General features: G+C 47.4%; 1 protein-coding gene across 1 annotated transcript in view; it reads right to left on the bottom strand.

The window, feature by feature from the left end:
- The window catches only part of LOC112122372 (ATP-binding cassette sub-family F member 2), a 36,020-nt gene extending 15,596 nt beyond the window's left edge, over positions 1-20,424 (bottom strand). Inside the window, exons 1-12 of the mRNA XM_029912852.1 lie at positions 20,355-20,424; positions 19,883-20,095; positions 18,064-18,246; positions 17,511-17,682; positions 14,405-14,500; positions 13,792-13,894; positions 13,470-13,565; positions 13,257-13,376; positions 12,564-12,653; positions 12,208-12,318; positions 6,919-6,981; positions 6,115-6,243 (exon numbers count right to left, since the gene is read on the bottom strand). Coding sequence (XP_029768712.1) covers positions 6,115-6,243; positions 6,919-6,981; positions 12,208-12,318; positions 12,564-12,653; positions 13,257-13,376; positions 13,470-13,565; positions 13,792-13,894; positions 14,405-14,500; positions 17,511-17,682; positions 18,064-18,246; positions 19,883-20,095; positions 20,355-20,391 — 1,413 coding nt within the window. The 5' untranslated portion in view covers positions 20,392-20,424. The remainder of the gene's footprint in view (positions 1-6,114; positions 6,244-6,918; positions 6,982-12,207; positions 12,319-12,563; positions 12,654-13,256; positions 13,377-13,469; positions 13,566-13,791; positions 13,895-14,404; positions 14,501-17,510; positions 17,683-18,063; positions 18,247-19,882; positions 20,096-20,354) is intronic.
- Between the last annotated feature and the right edge of the window lie 1,910 nt (positions 20,425-22,334).

Genomic DNA, 22,334 nt, shown 5'->3' on the forward strand with positions numbered 1-22,334 from the left:
GAGCAATATGGTAATAATTAAACCACTGCCCTGACTTATTTTGTTTAGGAGAATCCATCCTCAATATACAGGATTCTGAAGACTATCCACCTTCAAGATCACCATCATATTCTATACTTTCAGAGTTATCTGCCAATGATAGTGTTTCAGTCACATCATGTATGTCACATAGCCACAGTATATCACCTGTAGCAAAAATAAATAAAAAAAAAAAAATCTCCATCATCCAGAAACAACCATAGATAAGTTTGTGGTAAGAACCAGCAGATTACAAAAAAAGGTAATTGATGAAAAAATTGCCTGGTTTGTTTATGCAACAAACTCTCCTTTCCATATGATTGAGAACCCACACTTCATTAACATGGTTCAGTCATTAAAACCAGGATACAGTCCACCCAACAGAGCAGATGTCGCAGGCAAATTGCTGGATAAAGTGTATGAAAGAGAAATTGAGCAATGTGCGAAAGGTCTAAAGGGTGAAATTGTTAACTTGAGTCTCGATGGGTGGAACAATGTCCACAACGATCCTGTTGTATGTGCTTGTGTGGCAACAGAAGAAGGGAATGTCTTCCTTACAAAAACAATTGATACATCAGGAAACGCGCACACACAACAGAATACTTACAAGTAGCAGCAGTAAAAGCTGTAACAAACTGTGAAAAAAAAATCAAAAAAGTCTAGTACGCAGCTTGGTCACAGACAATGCAGCAAATGTATCCAAGATGAGAAGAAATTTAGAAGAGAGTCCCAAGCTAATAACATACAGTTGCAGTGCTCATTTGATGCACCTCCTAGCCGAAGATTTCGGTGTTTCAGAAATAAAGGTAACAACCACTTTGCAGCAGCTGCTCTGAAAAAAGTGGGAGGAACCAAGCTAACTCTCCCACAAGACATGTGATAAAACTCAGTAGTGGACTGTTTTGAGCACTATATCAAGAACTGGCCTAATCAGATGACAGTTTGTGAACAAAAAATCAAGAACAAATAGATGGCACTGTCACAGCCAAAGTTCTCAATATTGGGCTTAAGAGAAACGCTGAACACATGCTGAGTACCCTGAAGCCTATTTCTGTAGCCTTGAACAAAATGCAGGGAAATAGCTGTTTTATTGCTGACGCTGTTGAAATTTGGAAGGAACTGAGTGAGATTTTAAAGAAAGATAAATATGCAACGACAGAGTTAAATTACAAGCATTAAAAAAAACAAAATGGGACAAGCACTATTTCCAGCAAATATTCTCAATACTCGGTACCAGAGTCAAACCTTAACTGTTGAAGAAGAGGATTTGGCTACGACATGGAAATCCAGCAATCACCCCTCAATAATGCCAACTATAATAAACTTCAGAGCTAGGGTGAACCATTCAAGAAATATATGTTTGCTGATGATGTTTTAAACAAAGTCACACCAGTGAACTGGTGGAAGTCACTTAAGCACTTGGATTCAGAGACTGTTGAAGTGGTAATCTCACTTTTAACAGCAGTAGCTTCTTCTGCCAGTGTAGAAAGAATATTTTCTTCCTTTGGACTAATTCATTCCAAACTGAGAAATCGTTTGGAACAAGAAAAAGCAGGAAAGCTTGTTTTTCTTTTCCAGATTGCGAACAAACAGGAAAATGAAGGTGAAGACGACTGAGTTAGCTGCAGAAGCCAATATTTTAAGTTTCTCATGTTGGCCTGGCTGACTGTCAAATCGTGGAAGTCAACGAATGGCTACGCAGGTGGTGTCGGAGAGAAGGCTTTGGATTCTTCGACCATGGGATGGTGTTCCAAGGAGGAGGAGTGCTAGGCAGAGACGGGCTCCACCTAACGAAGAGAGGGAAGAGCATCTTCGCCAGCAGGCTGGCTAACCTAGCGAGAAGGGCTTTAAACTAGGTTCACCGGGGGAAGGAGACCAAAGCCCTGAGGTAAGTGGGGAAATGGGATCCTGGGAGGAAGCACAAGCAGGAGAGCGCAAGAGGGGAGGACTCCTGTCTCATACTGAGAAAGAGGGACGATCGATGAGTTATCTTAAGTGCCTATACACAAATGCAAGAAGCCTGGGAAACAAGCAGGGAGAACTGGAAGTCCTGGCACAGTCAGGGAACTATGATGCGATTGGAACAACAGAGACTTGGTGGGATAACTCACATGACTGGAGTACTGTCATGGATGGATATAAACTGTTCAGGAAGGACAGGCAGGGCAGAAAAGGTGGGGGAGTTGCGTTGTATGTAAGAGAGGAGTATGACTGCTCAGAGCTCCGGTATAAAACTGCAGAAAACCTGAGAGTCTCTGGATAAAGTTGAGAAGTGTGAGCAACAAGGGTGATGTCGTGGTGGGAGTCTGCTATAGACCACCAGACCAGGGGGGATGAGGTGGACGAGGCTTTCTTCTGGCAACTAGCAGAAGTTGCTAGATCGCAGGCCCTGGTTCTCATGGGAGACTTTAATCACCCTGATATCTGCTGGGAGAGCAATACAGTGGTGCACAGACAATCCAGGAAGTTTTTGGAAAACGTAGGGGACAATTTCCTGGTGCAAGTGCTGGAGGAATCAACTAGGGGCACAGCTTTTCTTGACCTGCTGCTCACAAACAGGGAAGAATTAGTAGGGGAAGCAAAAGTGGATGGGAACCTGGGAGGCAGTGACCATGAGATGGTCGAGTTCAGGATCCTGACACAAGGAAGAAAGGAGAGCAGCAGAATACAGACCCTGGACTTCAGAAAAGCAGACTCTGACTCCCTTAGGGAACAGATGGGCAGGATCCCCTGGGAGAATAACATGAAGGGCAAAGCGGTCCAGGAGAGCTGGCTGTATTTTAAAGAATCCTTATTGCGGTTGCAGGAACAAACCATCACGATGTGTAGAAAGAATAGTAAATATGGCAGGCGACCAGCTTGCTTAACAGTGAAATCCTTGCTGATCTTAAACGCAAAAAAGAAGCTTACAAGAAGTGAAAGATTGGACAAATGACCAGGGAGGAGTATAAAAATATTGCTCAGGCATGCAGGAGTGAAATCAGGAAGGCCAAATCACACTTGGAGTTGCAGCTAGCAAGAGATGTTAAGAGTAACAAGAAGGGTTTCTTCAGGTATGTTAGCAACAAGAAGAAAGTCAAGGAAAGTGTGGGCCCCTTACTGAATGAGGGAGGCAACCTAGTGACCGAGGATGTGGAAAAAGCTAATGTACTCAATGATTTTTTTGCCTCTGTCTTCACAAACAAGGTCAGCTCCCAGACTACTAAACTGGGCAGCACAGTATGGGGAGAAGGTGACCAGCCCTCTGTGGAGAAAGAAGTGGTTCAGGACTATTTAGAAAAACTGGACGTGCAAAAGTCCATGGGGCTGGATGCGCTGCATCCGAGGGTGCTAAAGGAGTTGGCGGATGAGATTGCAGAGTCATTAGCCATTATCTTTGAAAACTCATGGCGATCGGGGGAGGTCACAGATGACTGGAAAAAGGCTAATGTAGTGCCCATCTTTAAAAAAAGGGAAGAAGGAGGATCTGGGGAACTACAGGCCAGTCAGACTCACCTCAGTCCCTGGAAAAATCATGGAGCAGGTCCTCAAGGAATCAATTATGAAACACTTAGAGGAGAGGAAAGTGATCAGGAACAGTCAGCATGGATTCACCAAGGGGAAGTCATGCCTGACTAACCTAATTGCCTTCTATGATGAGATAACTGGCTCTGTGGATGAGGGGAAAGCAGTGGATGTGTTATTCCTTGACTTTAGCAAAGCTTTTGATACGGTCTCCCACAGTATTCTTGCCGCCAAGTTAAAGAAGTATGGGCTGGATGAATGGACTGTAAGGTGGATAGAGAAAGCTGGCTAGATCATCGGGCTCAACGGGTAGTGATCAATGGCTCCATGTCTAGTTGGCAGCCGGTTTCAAGCGGAGTGCCCCAAGGGTCGGTCCTGGGGCCGGTTTTGTTTAATATCTTTATTAATGATCTGGAGGATGGTGTGGACTGCACTCTCAGCAAGTTTGCAGATGACACTAAACTGGGAGGCGTGGTAGATACACTAGAGGGTAGGGATCGGATACAGAGGGACCTAGACAAATTAGAGGATTGGGCCAAAAGAAACCTGATGAGGTTCAACAAGGACAAATGCAGAGTCCTGCACTTAGGACGGAAGAATCTCATGCACTGCTACAGACTAGGGACCGAATGGCTGGGTAGCAGTTCTGCAGAAAAGGACCTAGGGGTCACAGTGGACGAGAAGCTGGATATGAGTCAACAGTGTGCTCTTGTTGCCAAGAAGGCTAACGGCATTTTGGGCTGTATAAGTAGGGGCATTGCCAGCAGATCGAGGAACGTGATTGTTCCCCTTTATTCGACATTGGTGAGGCCTCATCTGGAATACTGTGTCCAGTTTTGGGCCCCACACTACAAGAAGGATGTGGAAAAATTGGAAAGAGTCCAGCGGAGGGCAACAAAAATGATTAGGGGTCTGGAGCACATGACTTATGAGGAGAGGCTGAGGGAACTGGGATTGTTTAGTCTCCAGAAGAGAAGAATGAGGGGGGATTTGATAGCTGCTTTCAACTACCTGAGGGGAGGTTCCAGAGAGGATGGAGCTCGGCTGTTCTCAGTGGTGGCAGATGACAGAACAAGGAGCAATGGTCTCAAGTTGCAGTGGGGGAGGGCTAGGTTGGATATTAGGAAAAACTTTTTCACTAGGAGGGTGGTGAAGCACTGGAATGCGTTACCTAGGGAGGTGGTGGAGTCTCCTCCTTTGTCAAGCCGGGCCTTAAAAACCTCCAAAGCCTTGGCTGGGATGATTTAGTTGGGAATTGGTCCTGCTTTGAGCAGGGGGTTGGACTAGATGACCTCCTGAGGTCCCTTCCAACCCTGATATTCTATGATTTATTTATTTTTTTTAATTTTATATATATTATATATACACACATATACACACACACACACACACACACACATTCATTTAAACTATTTTAGTTAAACAATTTTAACAAAAACAAACCTGATTTTAACAAACTTGAATGTTTAACTAAATTCAAATGCTTGTTTTGTTAAAATATTATATGTTTGCTGTTGAAGAAAAAAAATCCAGAATACATAACATTGTTGTTTTAGTTAAATAAAACAATTTAAATGTCTATCTGGTGATGTTCTCCTTCTAATACAGCATGGCAAGAAAATTCTCCAAATATTAACGATTAACCTGTTGAATTGGAGATATTTATGAAGTCATTGGGATGTGAACTATCTGCTTCAATTACCTTTGATAAATGAAATAACCAAACAATCATTAATTTTCTGATATAGCTGTAAAACTAATCTGAAAAGTTTTCAAAATAAATCACTTAAAAATGTATAGTGTGTACCTTCTAAAAATGAAACCTACATCTCTGAGTTGTGAAGAATATGTATTAAGGTTATAACTACCAACAAGAATGCACGTTTATGAAGAAATCCATGATTAAATCAAGTCTTCCTGACTAGTGATTTAAATCAATTTGATTTAAATCAAATCCACCCTGCAGTTTTCTATCCACCTTATAGTCCATTCATCCAATCCATACTTTTTTTAACTTCCTGGCAAGAAAACTGTGGGAGACAGTACCAAAAGCTTTGCTTAAAATCAAAGTATATCACATCCACCGCTTTCCCCATACCCACAGAGCCAGTTATCTCATCATAGAAGGCAAGCAGGTTGGTCAGGCATGACTTGCCCTTGGTGAATCCATGTTGACTGTTCCTGATCACCTTCCTCTCCTCCAAGTGCTTCAAAATGGATTCCTTGAGGACCTGCTCCATGAGATGATGGAAGCATGTCTTTGGTGGTAAGCTAAATTTCCTCTAAGCTGCGCGGCTCGACAGCAGCCTATCAATGGTCCCAGCCTGGCCCGGAGGTGCCGCGGTGGGGAGAGGTACCTCTCCCCCAGCCCCAGCCCAGGTGCTGCTGGGGGGAGAGAGGGCTGGGGGAAGTTCTCTCTCCCTGCCGCAGCCCTGAGGAGAGGGCTTGCACCTGCATTCCCCAGTGTAGCCCGCTGCCCAGTAACTCCAGATGGCTGGCAGGTGAACAAAAGGACGATGGTGGCTCTGCATCCCTAGTATCACACCAAGAGCAGGCCCCATGGAATAGATGCCCACTGCAGTCCACACCTACCTGCTGCTTCCCTGTCAGACCATATCTGCCAATGATCTTCCTCATCTCCTCCTTCTCCTTGATCTCTGGGTAACACTTCATCATGTACTCCAGGGGTGACAGGTCCAAGTCCAGTTGCTCTTGCAAGTGCTAGACAAAGAAGACCAATTTCAGGCCAGCACAAGCAGATATCCCAGCCACCTGCTGGGAGTGAGTTCATAGCCAGCAAGCCTCGCCCAGCCCCCACAACCTCTTCACCTCTGTGGGTACAAGCTGGAGAGCGGGAGGCAGCATTTCAGATACACCTCCATCCCCAGATCACAGCAACCCATACCACACTGAGGTGTTGGCAGGTAAGAGGCTCACAAGGCATAAGGAAGCGGCCTCCATATCAAACAGAGTTCTGTAAAGAACATCGTGCTTTGTCCTGTACCAGGCACAGAGTTGCAGTCTCCGTTCCAAAGGGTCAGAGACAAAACAGACAGGCCCAGAGCAGCACAGTCACACTTTCCAAGGGAAGCAGGGGTTGCCACCATGGCCTGCTCAATAGCCACACCCAGCAGGAGGAGACATGAGCTAGAAGGAAGTCCAGAGCCCTTTCACTGAGCAGCAGCTCTTCCCCATTAGTCACAGCACAGCGCAGGGCTTGGAATGAGGCGCCTCTTCACCTGGAGGCACAGCCTGTGACCCAGCAAGCAGTAGCTAGAGACTCTTAGGCCAGGCTTGGGGGAGGGGCCTGGGGAGAAGAATGGAGAGATGAGACCCTCTGTTCCCGGGTAGCCACCCCAGGCCTGTGACATTCCTCACTGCCCCTGCAGGGATTACCTGGTGGTATCTGCCGATTTTCACATGCGAGTGTTTGCGAATCATCCCATCTGTGGGCAGCAGCTGGAAGGAAGACAAAGGCATTTCACAAGGGAATGGCAGCCCAGCCACCCCCCCACAATGGCCCACTTTATCCTGCTCCAGCCAATGGGAGACAGCTGGGACTGCTGGCTTGAAAAGTGTGGCAGCAATGCACCGTGGCCTTATCACTTCTCCCCTCCCGCAACCCTATTTTACAAGGGGAGAGATGGGGGGCGCGTGCTTCTTGGGGTCAGTGAATGGGTCATGCGTTGCAATAATTGGGCCTACAAATTTATTCTAATTGTAAGCTCAACTCTGGGAAAGTGGATAAAAGTTTATACAGTGTCACAATAACCTACAACAGTAAGTGTTGATGGGATGAAAGACTGAATTAGTCCAAACAAAAGGTCTCCTGATATAACTCAAGGACTGTATTAAGATCAAGCTTTGTAAACAAGAGAAGGGTGGAACTGAAAAAAATCAGTGAAGCAAAATTGGTGTGTCAGAAATTAAGCCTAATCAGTGGGCAAAATAACGAGAGATTCCACCCATCCCTCCCCTTTTGGGGCTTTTTAAAAGAAAAGACGTTGGGGAGGAAATCTGACTACCTTAATGCTGGCTGACTGAAAAACTAGAGAAAGGGAAGGAGCCAGCTTCACCATCATAGCTGCCACGCCCAACATCTCCTGAGACCCTGGACCTTCTTCATCCTAATCCTGAAAGATGTCCTGACCAGATCAGGCCAGAGAGATGGAGCCAGATGACACCACCAGTTCCACCAGCTCCAGCTAAATCCTAAATACTACCTGGGATGTGAGACGGTCACTCATTCTTCCCCCTTGTGTTCTTTTCCTTCTCCACCTTATTTCTTCTCTTTCCTATCCCTCTCCTTTTTCCTTCTGTCTAGTACAAGTCTTGCTTATCCCGCCAAGACTGTATATTTTGCAACATTGTTTTAAGCTTGTGACCAGGAAAAGGTAGCTAAATGCAGTGCCCTGCATAGCCTGATGCTAGTACAAGATTGACAAGTCTTGGAGCAGCTGATTAGACCATGTGCTCTGCTTGTGTTTTTCCAGTAGTGAAGTTACAAGTGAATGCCAACATCAGAGACAGATGCTGCACTTTCTATCCTTGCTGTTCTTTTCTTTCCCCTTTTGTGAGTGTTTGTCTTGTTTTGTTTTCTAGGAAATGGGATGGACTTTAACAATGACAGCTTCAGCCCATTTCAACTAACTCCACAGGTACTAATACGGAGAGTGGAGTAGATGATACATCTGAGGGAAGTGAGCAGAAGGAGACTCCACCAATTGGAAGGCATGAGATGCATTGTCCTAGGGATGGGGGTTCCACCACCACCGCTCTCAAGAGAAGGAGGCAGGTGGTGGTGGTTGGAGACTCCCTCCTCAGGGGGACTGAGTCATCTATCTGCTGCCCCGACCGGGAAAACCGAGAGGTCTGCTGCTTGCCAGGAGCTAGGATTCACGATGTGACAGAGAGACTGCCGCAACTCATCAAGCCCTCGGATCGCTACCCCTTCCTGCTTCTCCGCGTGGGCACCAATGATACTGCCAAGAATGACCTTGAGTGGATCACTGCAGACTACGTGGTTCTGGGAAGAAGGATAAAGGAGTTTGAGGCGCAAGTGGTGTTCTCGTCCATCCTCCCTGTGCAGGGAAAGTCGAATTCTGGAAGTCAACGAATGGCTACGCAAGTGGCGTCGGAGAGAAGGCTTTGGATTCTTCGACCATGGGATGGGGTTCCAAGAAGGAGGAGTGCTAGGCAGAGACGGGCTCCACCTAACGAAGAGAGGGAAGAGCATCTTCGCCAGCAAGCTGGCTAACCTAGTGAGGAGAGCTTTAAACTAGGCTCACCGGGGGAAGGAGAGCAAAACCCTGAGGTAAGTGGGGAAGTGGGATCCTGGGAGGAAGCATGAGCAGGAGAGCACAAGAGGGGAGGACTCCTGCCTCATACTGAGAAAGCAGGACGATCAGCAAGTTATCTTAACTGCCTATACACAAATGCAAGAAGCCTGGGAAACAAGCAGGGAGAACTGGAAGTCCTGGCACAGTCAAGGAACTATGATGTGATTGGAACAACAGAGACTTGGTGGGATAACTCACATGACTGGAGTACTGTCATGGACGGATATAAACTGTTCAGGAAGGACAGGCAGGGCAGAAAAGGTGGGGGAGTTGCATTGTATGTAAGAGCAGTATGACTGCTCAGAGCTCCGGTATGAAACTGCAGAAAAACCTGAGAGTCTCTGGATTAAGTTGAGAAGTGTGAGCAACAAGGGTGATGTCGTGGTGGGAGTCTGCTATAGACCACCAGACCAGGGGGATGAGGTGGACGAGGCTTTCTTCTGGAAACTAACAGAAGTTACTAGATTGCAGGCCCTGGTTCTCATGGGAGACTTTAATCACCCGGATATCTGCTGGGAGAGCAATACAGTGGTGCACAAACAATCCAGGAAGTTTTTGGAAAGTGTAGGGGATAATTTCCTGGTGCAAGTGCTGGAGGACACAACTAGGGGCAGAGCTCTTCTTGACCTGCTGCTCACAAACCGGGAAGAATTAGTAGGGAAGCAAAAGTGGATGGGAACCTGGGAGGCAGTGACCATGAGATGGTTGGGTTCAGGATCCTGACACAAGGAAGAAAGGAGAGCAGCAGAATACAGACCCTGGACTTCAGAAAAGCAGACTGACTCCCTCAGGGAACTGATGGGCAGGATCCCCTGGGAGAATAACATGAAGGGCAAAGGGGTCCAGGAGAGCTGGCTGTATTTTAAAGAATCCTTATTGCGGTTGCAGGAACAAACCATCCCGATGTGTAGAAAGAACAGTAAATATGGCAGGCAACCAGCTTGGCTTAACAGTGAAATCCTTGCTGATATTAAACACAAAAAAGAAGCTTACAAGAAGTGGAAGATTGGACAAATGACCAGGGAGGAGTATAAAAATATTGCTCAGGCATGCAGGAGTGAAATCAGGAAGGCCAAATCACACTTGGAGTTCCAGCTAGCAAGAGATGTTAAGAGTAACAAGAAGAGTTTCTTCAGGTATATTAGCAACAAGAAGAAAGTCAAGGAAAGTGTGGGCCCCTTACTGAATGAGGGAGGCAACCTAATGACAGAGGATGTGGAAAAAGCTAACGTACTCAATGCTTTTTTTGCCTCTGTCTTCACGAACAAGATCATCTCCCAGACTGCTGCACTGGGCAGCACAGCATGGGGAGGAGGTGACCAGCCCTCTGTGGAGAAAGAAGTGGTTCAGGACTATTTAGAAAAGCTGGACATGCACAAGTCCATGGGGCCGGATGCGCTGCATCCGAGGGTGCTAAAGGAGTTGGCGGATGTGATTGCAGAGCCATTGGCCATCATCTTTGAAAACTCATAGCGCTCGGGGGAGGTCCCGGATGGCTGGAAAAAGGCTAATGTAGTGCCCATCTTTAAAAAAAGGGAAGGAGGAGGATCCGGGGAACTACAGGCCAGTCAGCCTCACCTCAGTCCCTGGAAAAATCATGAAGCAGGTCCTCAAGGAATCAATTCTGAAGCACTTAGAGAAGAGGAAAGTGATCAGGAACAGTCAGCATGGATTCACCAAGGGCAAGTCATGCCTGACTAACCTAATTGCCTTCTATGAGGAGATAACTGGCTCTGTGGATGAGGGGAAAGCAGTGGATGTGTTATTCCTTGACTTTAGCAAAGCTTTTGATACGGTCTCCCAGAGTATTCTTGCCAGCAAGTTAAAGAAGTATGGGCTGGATGAATGAACTATAAGGTGGATAGAAAGCTGGCTAGATCATCGGGCTCAACAGGTAGTGATCAATGGCTCCATGTCTAGTTGGCAGCTGGTATCAAGCGGAGTGCCCCACGGGTCGGTCCTGGGGCCGGTTTTGTTCAATATCTTCATTAATGATCTGGAGGATGGCATGGACTGCACTCTCCGCAAGTTTGCAGATGACACTAAACTGTAGATACACTGGAGGGTAGGGATAGGATACAGAGGGACCTAGACAAATTAGAGGATTGGGCCAAAAAAAAAACCTGATGAGGTTCAACAAGGACAAGTGCAGAGTCCTGCACTTAGAACGGAAGAATCCCATGCACTGCTACAGACTAGGGACCGAATGGCTAAGCAGCAGTGCTGCAGACGAGAAGCTGGATATGAGTCGACAGTGTGCCCTTGTTGCCAAGTAGGCTAATGGCATTTTGGGCTGTATAAGTAGGGGCATTGCCAGCAGATCAAGAGACCTGATCATTCCCCTCTATTCGCCATTGGTGAGGCCTCATCTGGAGTACCGTGTCCAGTTTTGGGCCCTACACTACAAGAAGGATGTGGAAAAATTGGAAAGAGCCCAGCGGAGGGCAACAAAAATGATTAGGGGGCTGGAGCACATGACTTATCAGGAGAGGCTGAAGGAACTGGGATTGTTTAGTCTGCAGAAGAGAAGAATGAGAGGGGATTTGATAGCTGCTTTCAACTACCTGAAAGGGGGTTCCAAAGAGGATGGATCTAGACTGTTCTCAGTGGTACCAGATGACAGAACAAGGAGTAATGGTCTCAAGTTGCAGTGGGGGAGGTTTAGGTTGGATATTAGGAAACACTTTTTCACTAGGAGGGTGGTGAAGCACTGGAATGGGTTACCTAGGGAGGTGGTGGAATCTCCTTCCTTAGAGGTTTTTAAAGTCAGGCTTGACAAAGCCCTGACTGGGATGATTTAGTTGGGAATTGGTCCTGCTTTGAGCAGGGGGTTGGACTAGATGACCTCCTGAGGTCCCTTCCAACCCTGATATTCTATCAACTTCTCTCCTTTTGGGGGAAAGTTATTACTAGCTTTAATACCGTCTACAAGACTATCAAACAAGGGTTTTCTAAAATCTCTCTCCAGCTAAAAGGAAAGGGAACAAGAAATGTTAACATTAAAGCCTTATTTAATACTTATTTAATACTCAAATGCTTTAACTGTTTTCCTTCCTTTCTGTATCTTTAATAGAAAGGTAAAAAAAATTAACAATGATTGCCATGGTACTAAGCAGGCTGAATTCTATGTATACAACCCCCCCAACCTTGTTTGAAACGGCTTAATGTTGCTAACATGACCCAGTCAGTGTTCGTCTTTGACTCTTTGGACCCATGTATTCCACCTACAATAATACAACAGAGGCTCTGTACAAGGAAGCGTTTTGGGCACTGTCCATCCCCGCAAGTGACACCAGGGCTGTGGGGGTGGGGAAGAGAAGAGGAGACAGCTATATAGGAAGCATACCTCTCCCGTGAGCAGTTTCAGCAACGTTGACTTCCCAGCACCATTGGGTCCCACAAGTGCCACACGTGTGTCCAGGTCAATCCCGAACTCCAGGTTATTATAGATCCAGGGCTGCAATCCACAGGGGAGAGCGTGAGAGGGGCACCCCCCCAAAGCACCTGGGAAGCTGTGATGAGCAGGCCCAGCTGGGGCACTTCTGATAAGCCACAGCTGCAAGAGCTGAGCCCCTCCCCATGCTACGGCCTGATAGGGAAGCTGGGTCAGTGGCCCCAGGACCCAAACAAGGGGAGGGGGGAACCTTCATGCAACCCAGGCAAGCACTGCACCGAGTGTGCTTGGGGACGGAGAATACTCACCCCATCCTTCATGTACTTGAAGCTGACATTCTGCACCATGATGACAGGAGGGGGGATTTTCCCGCATGGTGGGAAATAAAACGACAGAGTCTGGGAACAAAACACATCCCCATGTTAAGTTCCTGCCCCACCCAGGGTACCAGGGGAGCCCTGCAGTTCCAATATGACTTGGCTTCCAAGTATGGAGGAGCAACTGCCTGCATCCCTGGAGCCCAGAGAACAGTCCATGGCTTTACAAGTTGCTCCTAGCAGCCATCGGTTCAAGCAGGTCTGTAACTCACTAGCAGGTTTGCTGTGACATTCTGCCCATTGCTGGCATCTGCCTACCCATTCTGCTTCCTTTGCAGGGTAGGTGTGTTCATGTCTCCACCCCACTTTAATCCTTCAGCTGAAGGGAGGGGCTGTTCCCCCACCCTCCCAGCCATTCAGCATTCCTTGCTTTGCTTTGGATCTCTTGGGAGGGTTGAACAAGCCTCCACCCCCCTGCTGGGACAAGAAGCCTCTGTATAGTAGCCCCCCGTGCATTCTCCTTTGGCCAGTCTTCTGTTAGAGCTGGAGCCCCATTTACTGCCCCCTGTCCCTCCCACTCCTGCTTCCAGCTCTGATGATTATTCCCAGCTGCAGCTCATTTTACTTCTCCAGCCATATTTATAGTTCTTGTCTCCCACAGACAGCCCCGCTTCTCCATCCTACCTTATCATTCACCACCCTCTCTGTTAGCCCGGAAGCCATCATTTTCTGAAGGGTCTTCTCTTTGCTTTGGGCCTGCCTGGCCAGCTTGGCACTGCCATGACCGAATCGTGCAATGTAATTCTGTAATGAGACAAGGGATTACCTTGCGGCAGCTGCTACAGTGGGGTGCATGTGGGGGGAAGACTGAGAACTGCAGTCCAGTTAAATAGATACCTTCATGTGGGCAATCTGATCCTGCTCCCAATGGAAACGCTTCATCTGATTTTCTTCTAGCTCCAGACGGGTCTTCACGTACTGATCATAATTTCCCTGGAGGGAGAGACCATAGGCCATGAGACAGCTCCCAAAGGCAACACCCTCCCTGCACATAGCTGAAGCAAGCTGCCCAGGCCTCTTGCAAGCAGGTGCTCTCTAGACTGCACATTCCTGCCCTGGAGCCAGGGTTGCGTCTGGGATGGAGTCAGTGGCCTAAACAGAGGTCTCCTCCTCCTCCCCCATCCCAGGAGCTTGTCACACCCTGGCCCCATTCACTCACCGTGTAATACTTCAGTTTGCGGTTGTGCATGTGGATGATGTTGGTGCAGATGCCATTCAGGAAGTCCTGGGAGTGGGAGATCAGCACAAGGATCCGTTTGAACCTGCAGCACCACACAGAACTATTAGAGGTCCAACTGGGATGAGATTCCTAGGCTGGCAGCCCTGCCAGGGACCAGGAGGGGTTCATGTGCACTAAGAACCACTCTGGATTCCCTCCCACTACAGAGAACCAGGTGCTGCAAGAGCTTTAGGGAAAGCTGCTGGGCCCAGTCCCAAGAAAGAGGATGATCCCTCACCACAATTGGGGCCTCTTTCCTGTCCATTCTGCCCGACACACACTTTTTGGAGGGCCTAGTCTGCTCCATGGGAAATACTAATACAGTAATGCCTCCCAGCGAGAGTCCTTTCGGGCATGGACTCTCCTACTGTCCATTCAGCACCCAGCACAATTGGACCTCAGTGCCACCATAATGCAAACAGACACGTCCACAGGTGGCACCCACAGAACAGCTGCCGGGAGCGATTGCTCCAGGGAGCGAGCTGCGCTGGGATGCCCCAGCAGGGTGCACAGGCACCAGAGCACAGCAATAGCTGCCTCCAGCCACCCTTACGTTTTCAGCTCCTCTTCCAGCCACACGCAGGCATCCAGGTCCAGGTGGTTTGTGGGCTCGTCCAGCAGCAGCATGAATGGCCGAATGAAGAGAGCTCTGAAGAGGCCAGGAGAGAGGTAGTGAATAGAACATAAGAATGGCCGCACTGGGTCAGACCAAAGGTCCATCCAGCCCAGTATCCTGTCTACCGACAGTGGCCAATGCCAGGTGCCCCAGAGGGAGTGAACTTAACAGGTAATGATCAAGTGATCTCTCTCCTGACGTCCATCTCCACCCTCTGACAAACAGAGGCTAGAGACACCATTCCTTACCCATCCTGGCTAATAGCCATTAATGGACTTAACTGGATAAATTCATGGAGGTTCTCTTTTAAACCCTGTTATAGTCCTAGCCTTCACAACCTCCTCAGGCAAAGAGTTCCACAGGTTGACTGTGCGCTGTGTGAAGAAGAACTTCCTTTTATTTGTTTTAAACCTGCTGCCCATTAATTTTATTTGGTGGCCCCTAGTTCTTATATTATGGGAACAAGTAAATAACTTTTCCTTATTCACTTTCTCCACATCACTCATTCTTTTATATACCTCTATCATATCCCCCCTTAGTCTCCTCTTTTCCAAGCTGAAAAGTCCTAGCCTGTTTAATCTCTCCTCATATGGGACCCGTTTCAAACCCTTAATCATTTTAGTTGCCCTTCTCTGAACCTTTTCTAATGCCAGTATATCTTTTTTGAGATGAGACCACATCTGTATGCAGTATTCAAGATGTGGGCGTACCATGGATTTATAGAAGGGCAATAAGATATTCTCCATCTTATTCTCTATCCCTTTTTTAATGATTCCTAACATCCTGTTTGCTTTTTTGACTGCCACTGCACACTGCATGGACGTCTTCAGAGAACTATCCACGATGACTCCAAGATCTCTTTCCTGATTAGCTGTAGCTAAATTAGCCCCCAATCACACTGTATGTATAGTTGGGGTTATTTTTTCCAATGTGCATTACTTTACATTTATTCACATTAAATTTCATTTGCCATTTTGTTGCCCACTTAGTTTTGCGAGATCTTTCTGAAGATCTTCACAGTCTGCTTTGGTCTTAACTATCCTGAGCGGTTTAGTAACGTCTGCAAACTTTGCCACCTCACTGTTTACCCCTTTCTCCAGATCATTTATGAGTAAGTTGAATAGGATTGGTCCGAGGACTGACCCTTGGGGAACAACACTAGTTACCCCTCTCCATTCTGAAAATTTACCATTTATTCCTACCCTTTGTTCCCTGTCTTTTAACCAGTTCTCAATCCATGAAAGGATCTTCCCTCTTATCCCATGACAACTTAATTTACGTAAGAGCCTTTGGTGAGGGACCTTGTCAAAGGCTTTCTGGAAATCTAAGTACACTGTGTCCACTGGATCCCCCTGGTCCACATGTTTGCTGACCCCTTCAAAGAACTCTAATAGATTAGTAAGACATGATTTCCCTTTACAGAAACCATGTTGACTTTTGCCCAACAATTTATGTTCTTCTGTGTCTCTGGCAATTTTATTCTTTACTATTTTGCCCGGTACGGACGTTAAACTTACCGGTCTGTAATTGCCGGGATCTCCTCTAGAGCCCTTTTTAAATATTGGCGTTACATTAGCTAACTTCCAGTCACTGGGTACAGAAGCCGATTTAAAGGACAGGTTACAAACCATAGTTAATAGTTCCGCAACTTCACATTTGAGTTCTTTCAGAACTCTTGGGTGAATGCCATCTGGTCCCGGTGACTTGTTACTGTTAAGTTTATCAGTTAATTCCAAAACCTCCTCTAGTGACAGATTTGTCACCTACAAAGGACGGCTCAGGTTTGGGAATCTCCCTAACATCCTTAGCCGTGAACACTGAAGCAAAGAATTCATTTAGTTTCTCCACAATTACTTTATCGTCTTTAAGTGCTCCTTTTGTATCTCGATCGTCAAGGGACCCCACTGGTTGTTTAGCAGGCTTCCTGCTTCTGATGTACTTAAACATTTTATTACCTTTTGAGTTCTTCAAACTCCTTTTTGGCTTTTCTTATTATATTTTTACACTTAATTTGGCAGTGTTTATGCTCCTTTCTATTTACCTCACTAGGATTTGACTTCCACTTTTTAAAAAAAGTGGCCTTTTTATCTCTCACTGCTTCTTTTACATGGTTGTTAAGCTACGGTGGCTCTTTTTTAGTTCTTTTACTGTGTTTTTTAATTTGGGGTATACATTTAAGTTGGGCCTCTATTATGGTGTCTTTGAAAAGTGTCCATGTGGCTTGCAGGGATTTCACTCTAGTTACTGTACCTTTTAATTTCTGTTTAACTAACCTCCTCATTTTTGCATAGTTACCCTTTCTGAAGTTAAATGCCACAGTGTTGGGCTGTTGAGGTGTTCTTCCCACCCCAGGAATGTTAAAAGTTATTATATTATGGTCACTATTTCCAAGCGGTCCTGTTATAGATACCTCTTGGACCAGCTCCTGCGCTCCACTCAGGACTAAATCGAGAGTTGCCTCTCCCCTTGTGGGTTCCTGTACCAGCTGCTCCATGAAGCAGTCATTTAAAGTATTGAGAAATTTTGTCTCTGCATTTCATCCTGAGGTGACATGTACCCAGTCAATATGGGGATAATTGAAACATGGAGCATCATAAAACTATAGGGTTAGAAGGGACCGCAAAGGTCATCTAGTCTAACCCTTACCACGATGCACCATTTGTGGTGTCTAAGCCATGCAAGACAGAGGCTACCCAGCCTCTTTTTGAAAACCTCCACTGAAGGAGATTCCATGACTTCCCTAAATTTGTTCCATTGTTCTACTGTTCTTACAGTTAGGCATTTTTTTCCTGAGATTTAATTTAAATCTGCTTTCATGTAGTTTGAACCCATTGCCTTTTGTCCTGCCCTCTGTGGCAAGAGAACAATTTTTCTGCATCTTTTTTATAGCGGTCTTCAAATACTTTCTTCAAGCCCAGCTTGGAGGGTGGATGTCCAGAAAGCAACTCCCACCACCTCCCCAGAGATCTGTTCCAGGCTGCTACAGTGGAGGCACAGAGAAGAGGGGAGTCCCCAGGGAAGGAACACTTAGTGTAGCACTCACCTGGCGAGAGCCACCCTCATTCGCCAGCCACCACTAAAATCTTTCAGCTTCTTCCTCTGCATGGCTGGAGTGAACCCCAAACCGTACAAGATCCGTGAGGCCCGCACCTCTGCCTTATCAGCGTCTAGCTCCTCCAGACGCTCATATAGCTCCATCAGCTTCTCACACTCCGCTGCAAGAGAAGACTTTGCCAGTCAGCACCCGCGCCAGCACCCCACCAGTCCAAGTCCCCACCAGTGTCCCACTCTCCACTTATGTCCCTTATCACTGCTGCCTGCAGCTGCTAGAGGCTACCTCTCTGCCCCCTGGTTCACAAACCGCCTCCCAAGGCAGGGACCCCATAGCAAGCTCCAGGGACGCAAGCTCCACTCTGGTTTGACTGGAAGGAGCTGTTGTGTTGCTGGAGAAGGAGCAGTGCTCCCCAGAAGTCTCCAGCTAGAGCTTAGCAGCAGAATCAGGCTTCATGCCCTGTGAAAGCTTTGGTAAAGAGCCTGAGTAAGAGCTCCCTTCCCCCAGGGGGATTCCCTGCCTACATGAACCCCCCGAGCATTACCATCCTCGTGAGCCAGACGCTCAGCTTCCCGCTCCAGCATGGCCCTCTCTGTATCCACCTCCATCACACACTGTAGTGGCGTCTTCTCACTAGGAGGCATCTCCCGGGTCAGGTGATAGATGTCAATGTGCTCTGGGATTGGCACTTCCCGCTTCCCGATAGCGGACAGGAGCATGGACTTTCCTATGTGCAGGCAGGTAGGCAGACAAACACCCTCCTGTTATTGTCTCGCATTGGAAGTGAGTGCAGTTATTACTATGTAAATTACCATGGCACCTAGGAGCCTTACTCATAAATCAGGAACCTACTGTGCTAGGTACCGTACAAACAGAACAAAAAGACAGTCCCTGCCCCGAGGGGCTCAGAGTCTAAGTGTAAGGCAAGAAACAACAGATAGGTACAGACAGGGAGTACGAGGAAACAATGAGACAATATTGGTCAGCATGATAGGCAGCGGTCTCTGCACACTAGCAGACTAACCGTCAAGTTTTATGTAGGATCATCGGAAAGGAGAGTTTTAAGGATAGTCTGGAAAGTAGATAAGGAGGCACCTCTGAAGATATTTATGGGGAGCACCTCCCAAGCATGTGGGACAGCCTGGGAGAAAGCACAAAGGTGTTAGAAAATGTAACAAGTGGACATTGGAAGCTGGCATCGACTGATCAGAGGCAAGCATCAAACAGAGAAATGACAGCTAGAGCTGGGACTAACTATGACGAGGCCTGAAAGAGAAGACAAGCAGTTTGAGATGATAGAGAAGGGGGAGCCAGTGGAGGGATTCAAGGAGAGGGCTGACGTGGTCAAAGTGACAGGCTAGGAAAACGATCTTTGCAGCAGTATCCTGAATGGATATTAGTAGGGCAACACTGCATTTGTCAAGAACAGAGAGATGGATGTTACAGTAATCAAGAAGTGAGATGCTGAGAGCTTGGAAGAGAATTTTAGCTGTGTGGATGGATAGGAAAGACCGTATCTTAGATATTGTGTAGAAAGAATCAGACAGATTTAGATACATCCTGGACATGAAGACCTAGAGAGAGAGGTCCGACTCGAATGTGACTCCCAGGTTATGGGCATTAGTGACAGGCAGGGGGGTGGTGTTGTCCATAGTGATCAGAAAAGAAGATAGCAGGAAAGGTGATTAGGAGCTCTTTTTTACCCATGTTAAGCTCGAGCTGATAGCTAGACATCCACAAGGACATGTCTAAGACACAAATTGAGGTTTTAAGCTTGGACAGGAGACAGGTCTGGAGTAGAGAGGTGAATCATCCACATAGAGATAGTAGCTGAATTTGTGTTCGCATATGAGATTACCCAGAAATAAGGTGGAGAGAGAAAAGAGGAGGGATCAAGGACCGAGCCCCGTGGAAACCACACAGAACCATTGGAAGGCAGAGAAGGAGGATCCTCCATTAGAGAGGTAGGCGTAGAACCAGGAGAGGACAGAGTCAAAGAAGCCAAGAGAGGGCAGGATTTCAAGAAGGGAATCATGGTCACCATGACCTCCCTGCACTGTGACACCGATGCTGCTAAATACACAATGGAAAGCTGCAATGCAAATCCATCTAGCTTCCTTCCCCGTTTTACTCCCCCACGGATCTCCCTGGGGTGAGGGCAGGTGCCCCAGGTGTATTTGCTGCACTGCCCCGGCTGAGTCTCACTCTGTTTTTTCCTGTTCAGGGGGCTCCTCTCTCCGGCATCACTGAAGTTTTGCATCCTGCAGCTCACCACCAGTTCATTGACCCCCCAGAGCATCGTTTCCCCAAACCAGCACTGAGAAGCTCCCACCCTACATGCACACAGCACCCCCCAATCTCACCTATCCCATTGAGCCCGATAAGCCCATAGCGACGCCCTGAGTTCAGCTCGAGTTTGGTGTCGCTCAGCAGCTCCTGTCCGTGGAAGGTCAGCGAGAGGTTAATGATGTGCACGTCAGTGCTGTTGGGGTGGGAGGCCAGCACCCCAGTGACAGCACGAGCAGCTGCTTTCTTCAGCTCGAAGTCCTCCAGCTCCTTCGTCAAAGCATCTATCTCTGCGTGCGGAGACAGGCCAAAAGACAAGGACTAACCCAGGGTCCCCATAGCAGCCCTCACTCCGCCCCCAGCACCCAAAATGATGTGGGGGTCTTCCCCTGCCCCAGCACTGTTCCCCAGGACAAGAGGCAACTCACTTGCTCAGCTAAGCAGGCAGAGTCACCATGTTTAGTGCAGTTTCATTTGCTGATTCAGTTCACCCAATGGGACTGAAGTATGCAAATCAATTGGTGAGTGAGTAATGACTGGCTGAATTACCTCTGATGTCAAGGTATTCCTCTGCCTGCAGCACCATAGGGGGCACTGTGTAGAAATCAGGCTTTTCAGGTGTTCGGGTTTTCCAACTGTCAGCAAAATCAATAGGGTTCTTCTCACTGATGCCCAGAACATTCCCTGAAGTTTTGGAATTGATCGGATGTGGTCTTCAAAAGGTACCACATTACAGACAGGCAGAAACGCCATGGAGCATTAGGTCTCACTTTGCTTGGTCAGCCAGACAGATAAAAGGTGGAAGGGGGAAGAGACTGGAGAGGGAATGACTTGCTCAAGATCACAGAGCAGGTCAGTGGTAGAGCCAGTAATAGAACCCAAGTCTCTTAGGTCTCAGTTTAGTGCCCTGACCACTGGACGATGGTACCTCTAACAGATTTATTCCCCCAGCATCTCTTTGCATGCTACACAGATGTGGGATGGTCCCAGGCAACTGTACAGAAAAGAAGAATCCTTTACAGGTACAGCTTACTCCATGGGATTCTGGTACCATGACTGCCTGGCATACAGAAATGTAACTAGGCATTTTAGTGCCTTGGTCGAACAAGCACATTTGCACCCCCTAATGTTTATTTCTGTCATTTTTCCACCCCCCACAGCATTGTGCCCTGCCCTGGTTTACAGCCCTGCTGGCACACCACCTCTAGAAGAACCCTGTTTCCTCCTGTTCCACATATGTTGTGAAGTCAACACACTACAGCAAAGATAGGAATCTTCCCTGTTTCCTCTACGAGGGAATACCAGGCCAATGGTCCCCTATGGGAAGGGTCTCTCCCATCAAGCTATCCAAACTCTGCTAGTCTTAGTGTGCCAGATACATCCCATAAAGAGACAGTCCAATACAGCTCAGGCCTATATGCCAATAGACTGAAAATAAGAAACCCCAAACCCCAGAGTGGTTCCAGTAGCAGCAGAGAACCAGTGCAGGTCAAAGGAACTGTATGCCATGGAAGTCTGCAATACGCCTGCTTCTGTGGCACGCTGCCACAACAGCACCATCTGTTGCCACTCTGCGAGGTCTTAGGGCTTGTCTACACTTACCAAAGGAGCCACGCTGTGGCGATCGATACATCAGCGGTCAATTTAGCAGGTCTAGTGAAGACCTGCTAAATCGACCTCCGATCGCTCTCCCGTGGATTCCTGTACTCCACCTGATCGAGAAGAGTCGACTTCACATAGTGTGGACCCTGCAGTAAGTAGATCTAAGCTACGTTGATTTGAGTTACACTATTCACGAAACTCAAATTGAGTCGCTTAGATCGACTTTTCCCTTTAGTGTAGGCAAGGCCCTAGTCTACACCCAGGTAGGAAGAGTTGCTGTAGTCTTGTGGGTGACAAACCCATGAACTGCATCCAGATTACTGTCCAAGGGAAATAGAGGGAGCCTTCTTACCAGTTAGATATAGATGGCGGTTTTGGACAGCGTATTATCAGGGTACAGCATGAGCTAAGGACCGGAGATATTTTCACTGATAGGGATCTAATACCCTGGGGTTAGTTTCTAGCATAATCCAGTTCAGCACCTTTGCTATCTATCAGTCTTTGTTGTCTTACATGCTCCTGAGACAGAAGCACATGTACAGGCAGCCAAGCTAGCACCATAAGATACAATATGGTGGAAATTCTGCCAAATATCCTGTGCCGCTCAGATGCCAGCATCTGACCTCCACAGAAGTGGAGGGTTCCTTGAACCAGTCAGCTGGAGGAAACCCAAGCTGCAAGAGAGCAGCACACAGTGCTTAATTTGTAATGAAAAAGATGCTGGGGATCAAGCAGTTATTTTTACATTCATAACTGATGCAGCAAGCCCAGAGGTGCCGGGGCTCTGAACTGCCAAGCCCTGCAATTAAGCACTGGCAGCACAGACGGTGCTGAGCTGGGAGGCAGCTGACGAGCCTAGCTACCCAGGGAAAGGAAACACAGGATGCTCCTTTTCTCACCTGACCCTTCTGTCCCATTGGCCTCCTC

This window comes from Terrapene carolina, unplaced genomic scaffold (assembly GCF_002925995.2).
Source record: "Terrapene carolina triunguis isolate 2854851 unplaced genomic scaffold, T_m_triunguis-2.0 Scaffold278, whole genome shotgun sequence".
NCBI lineage: Eukaryota > Metazoa > Chordata > Testudines > Emydidae > Terrapene > Terrapene triunguis.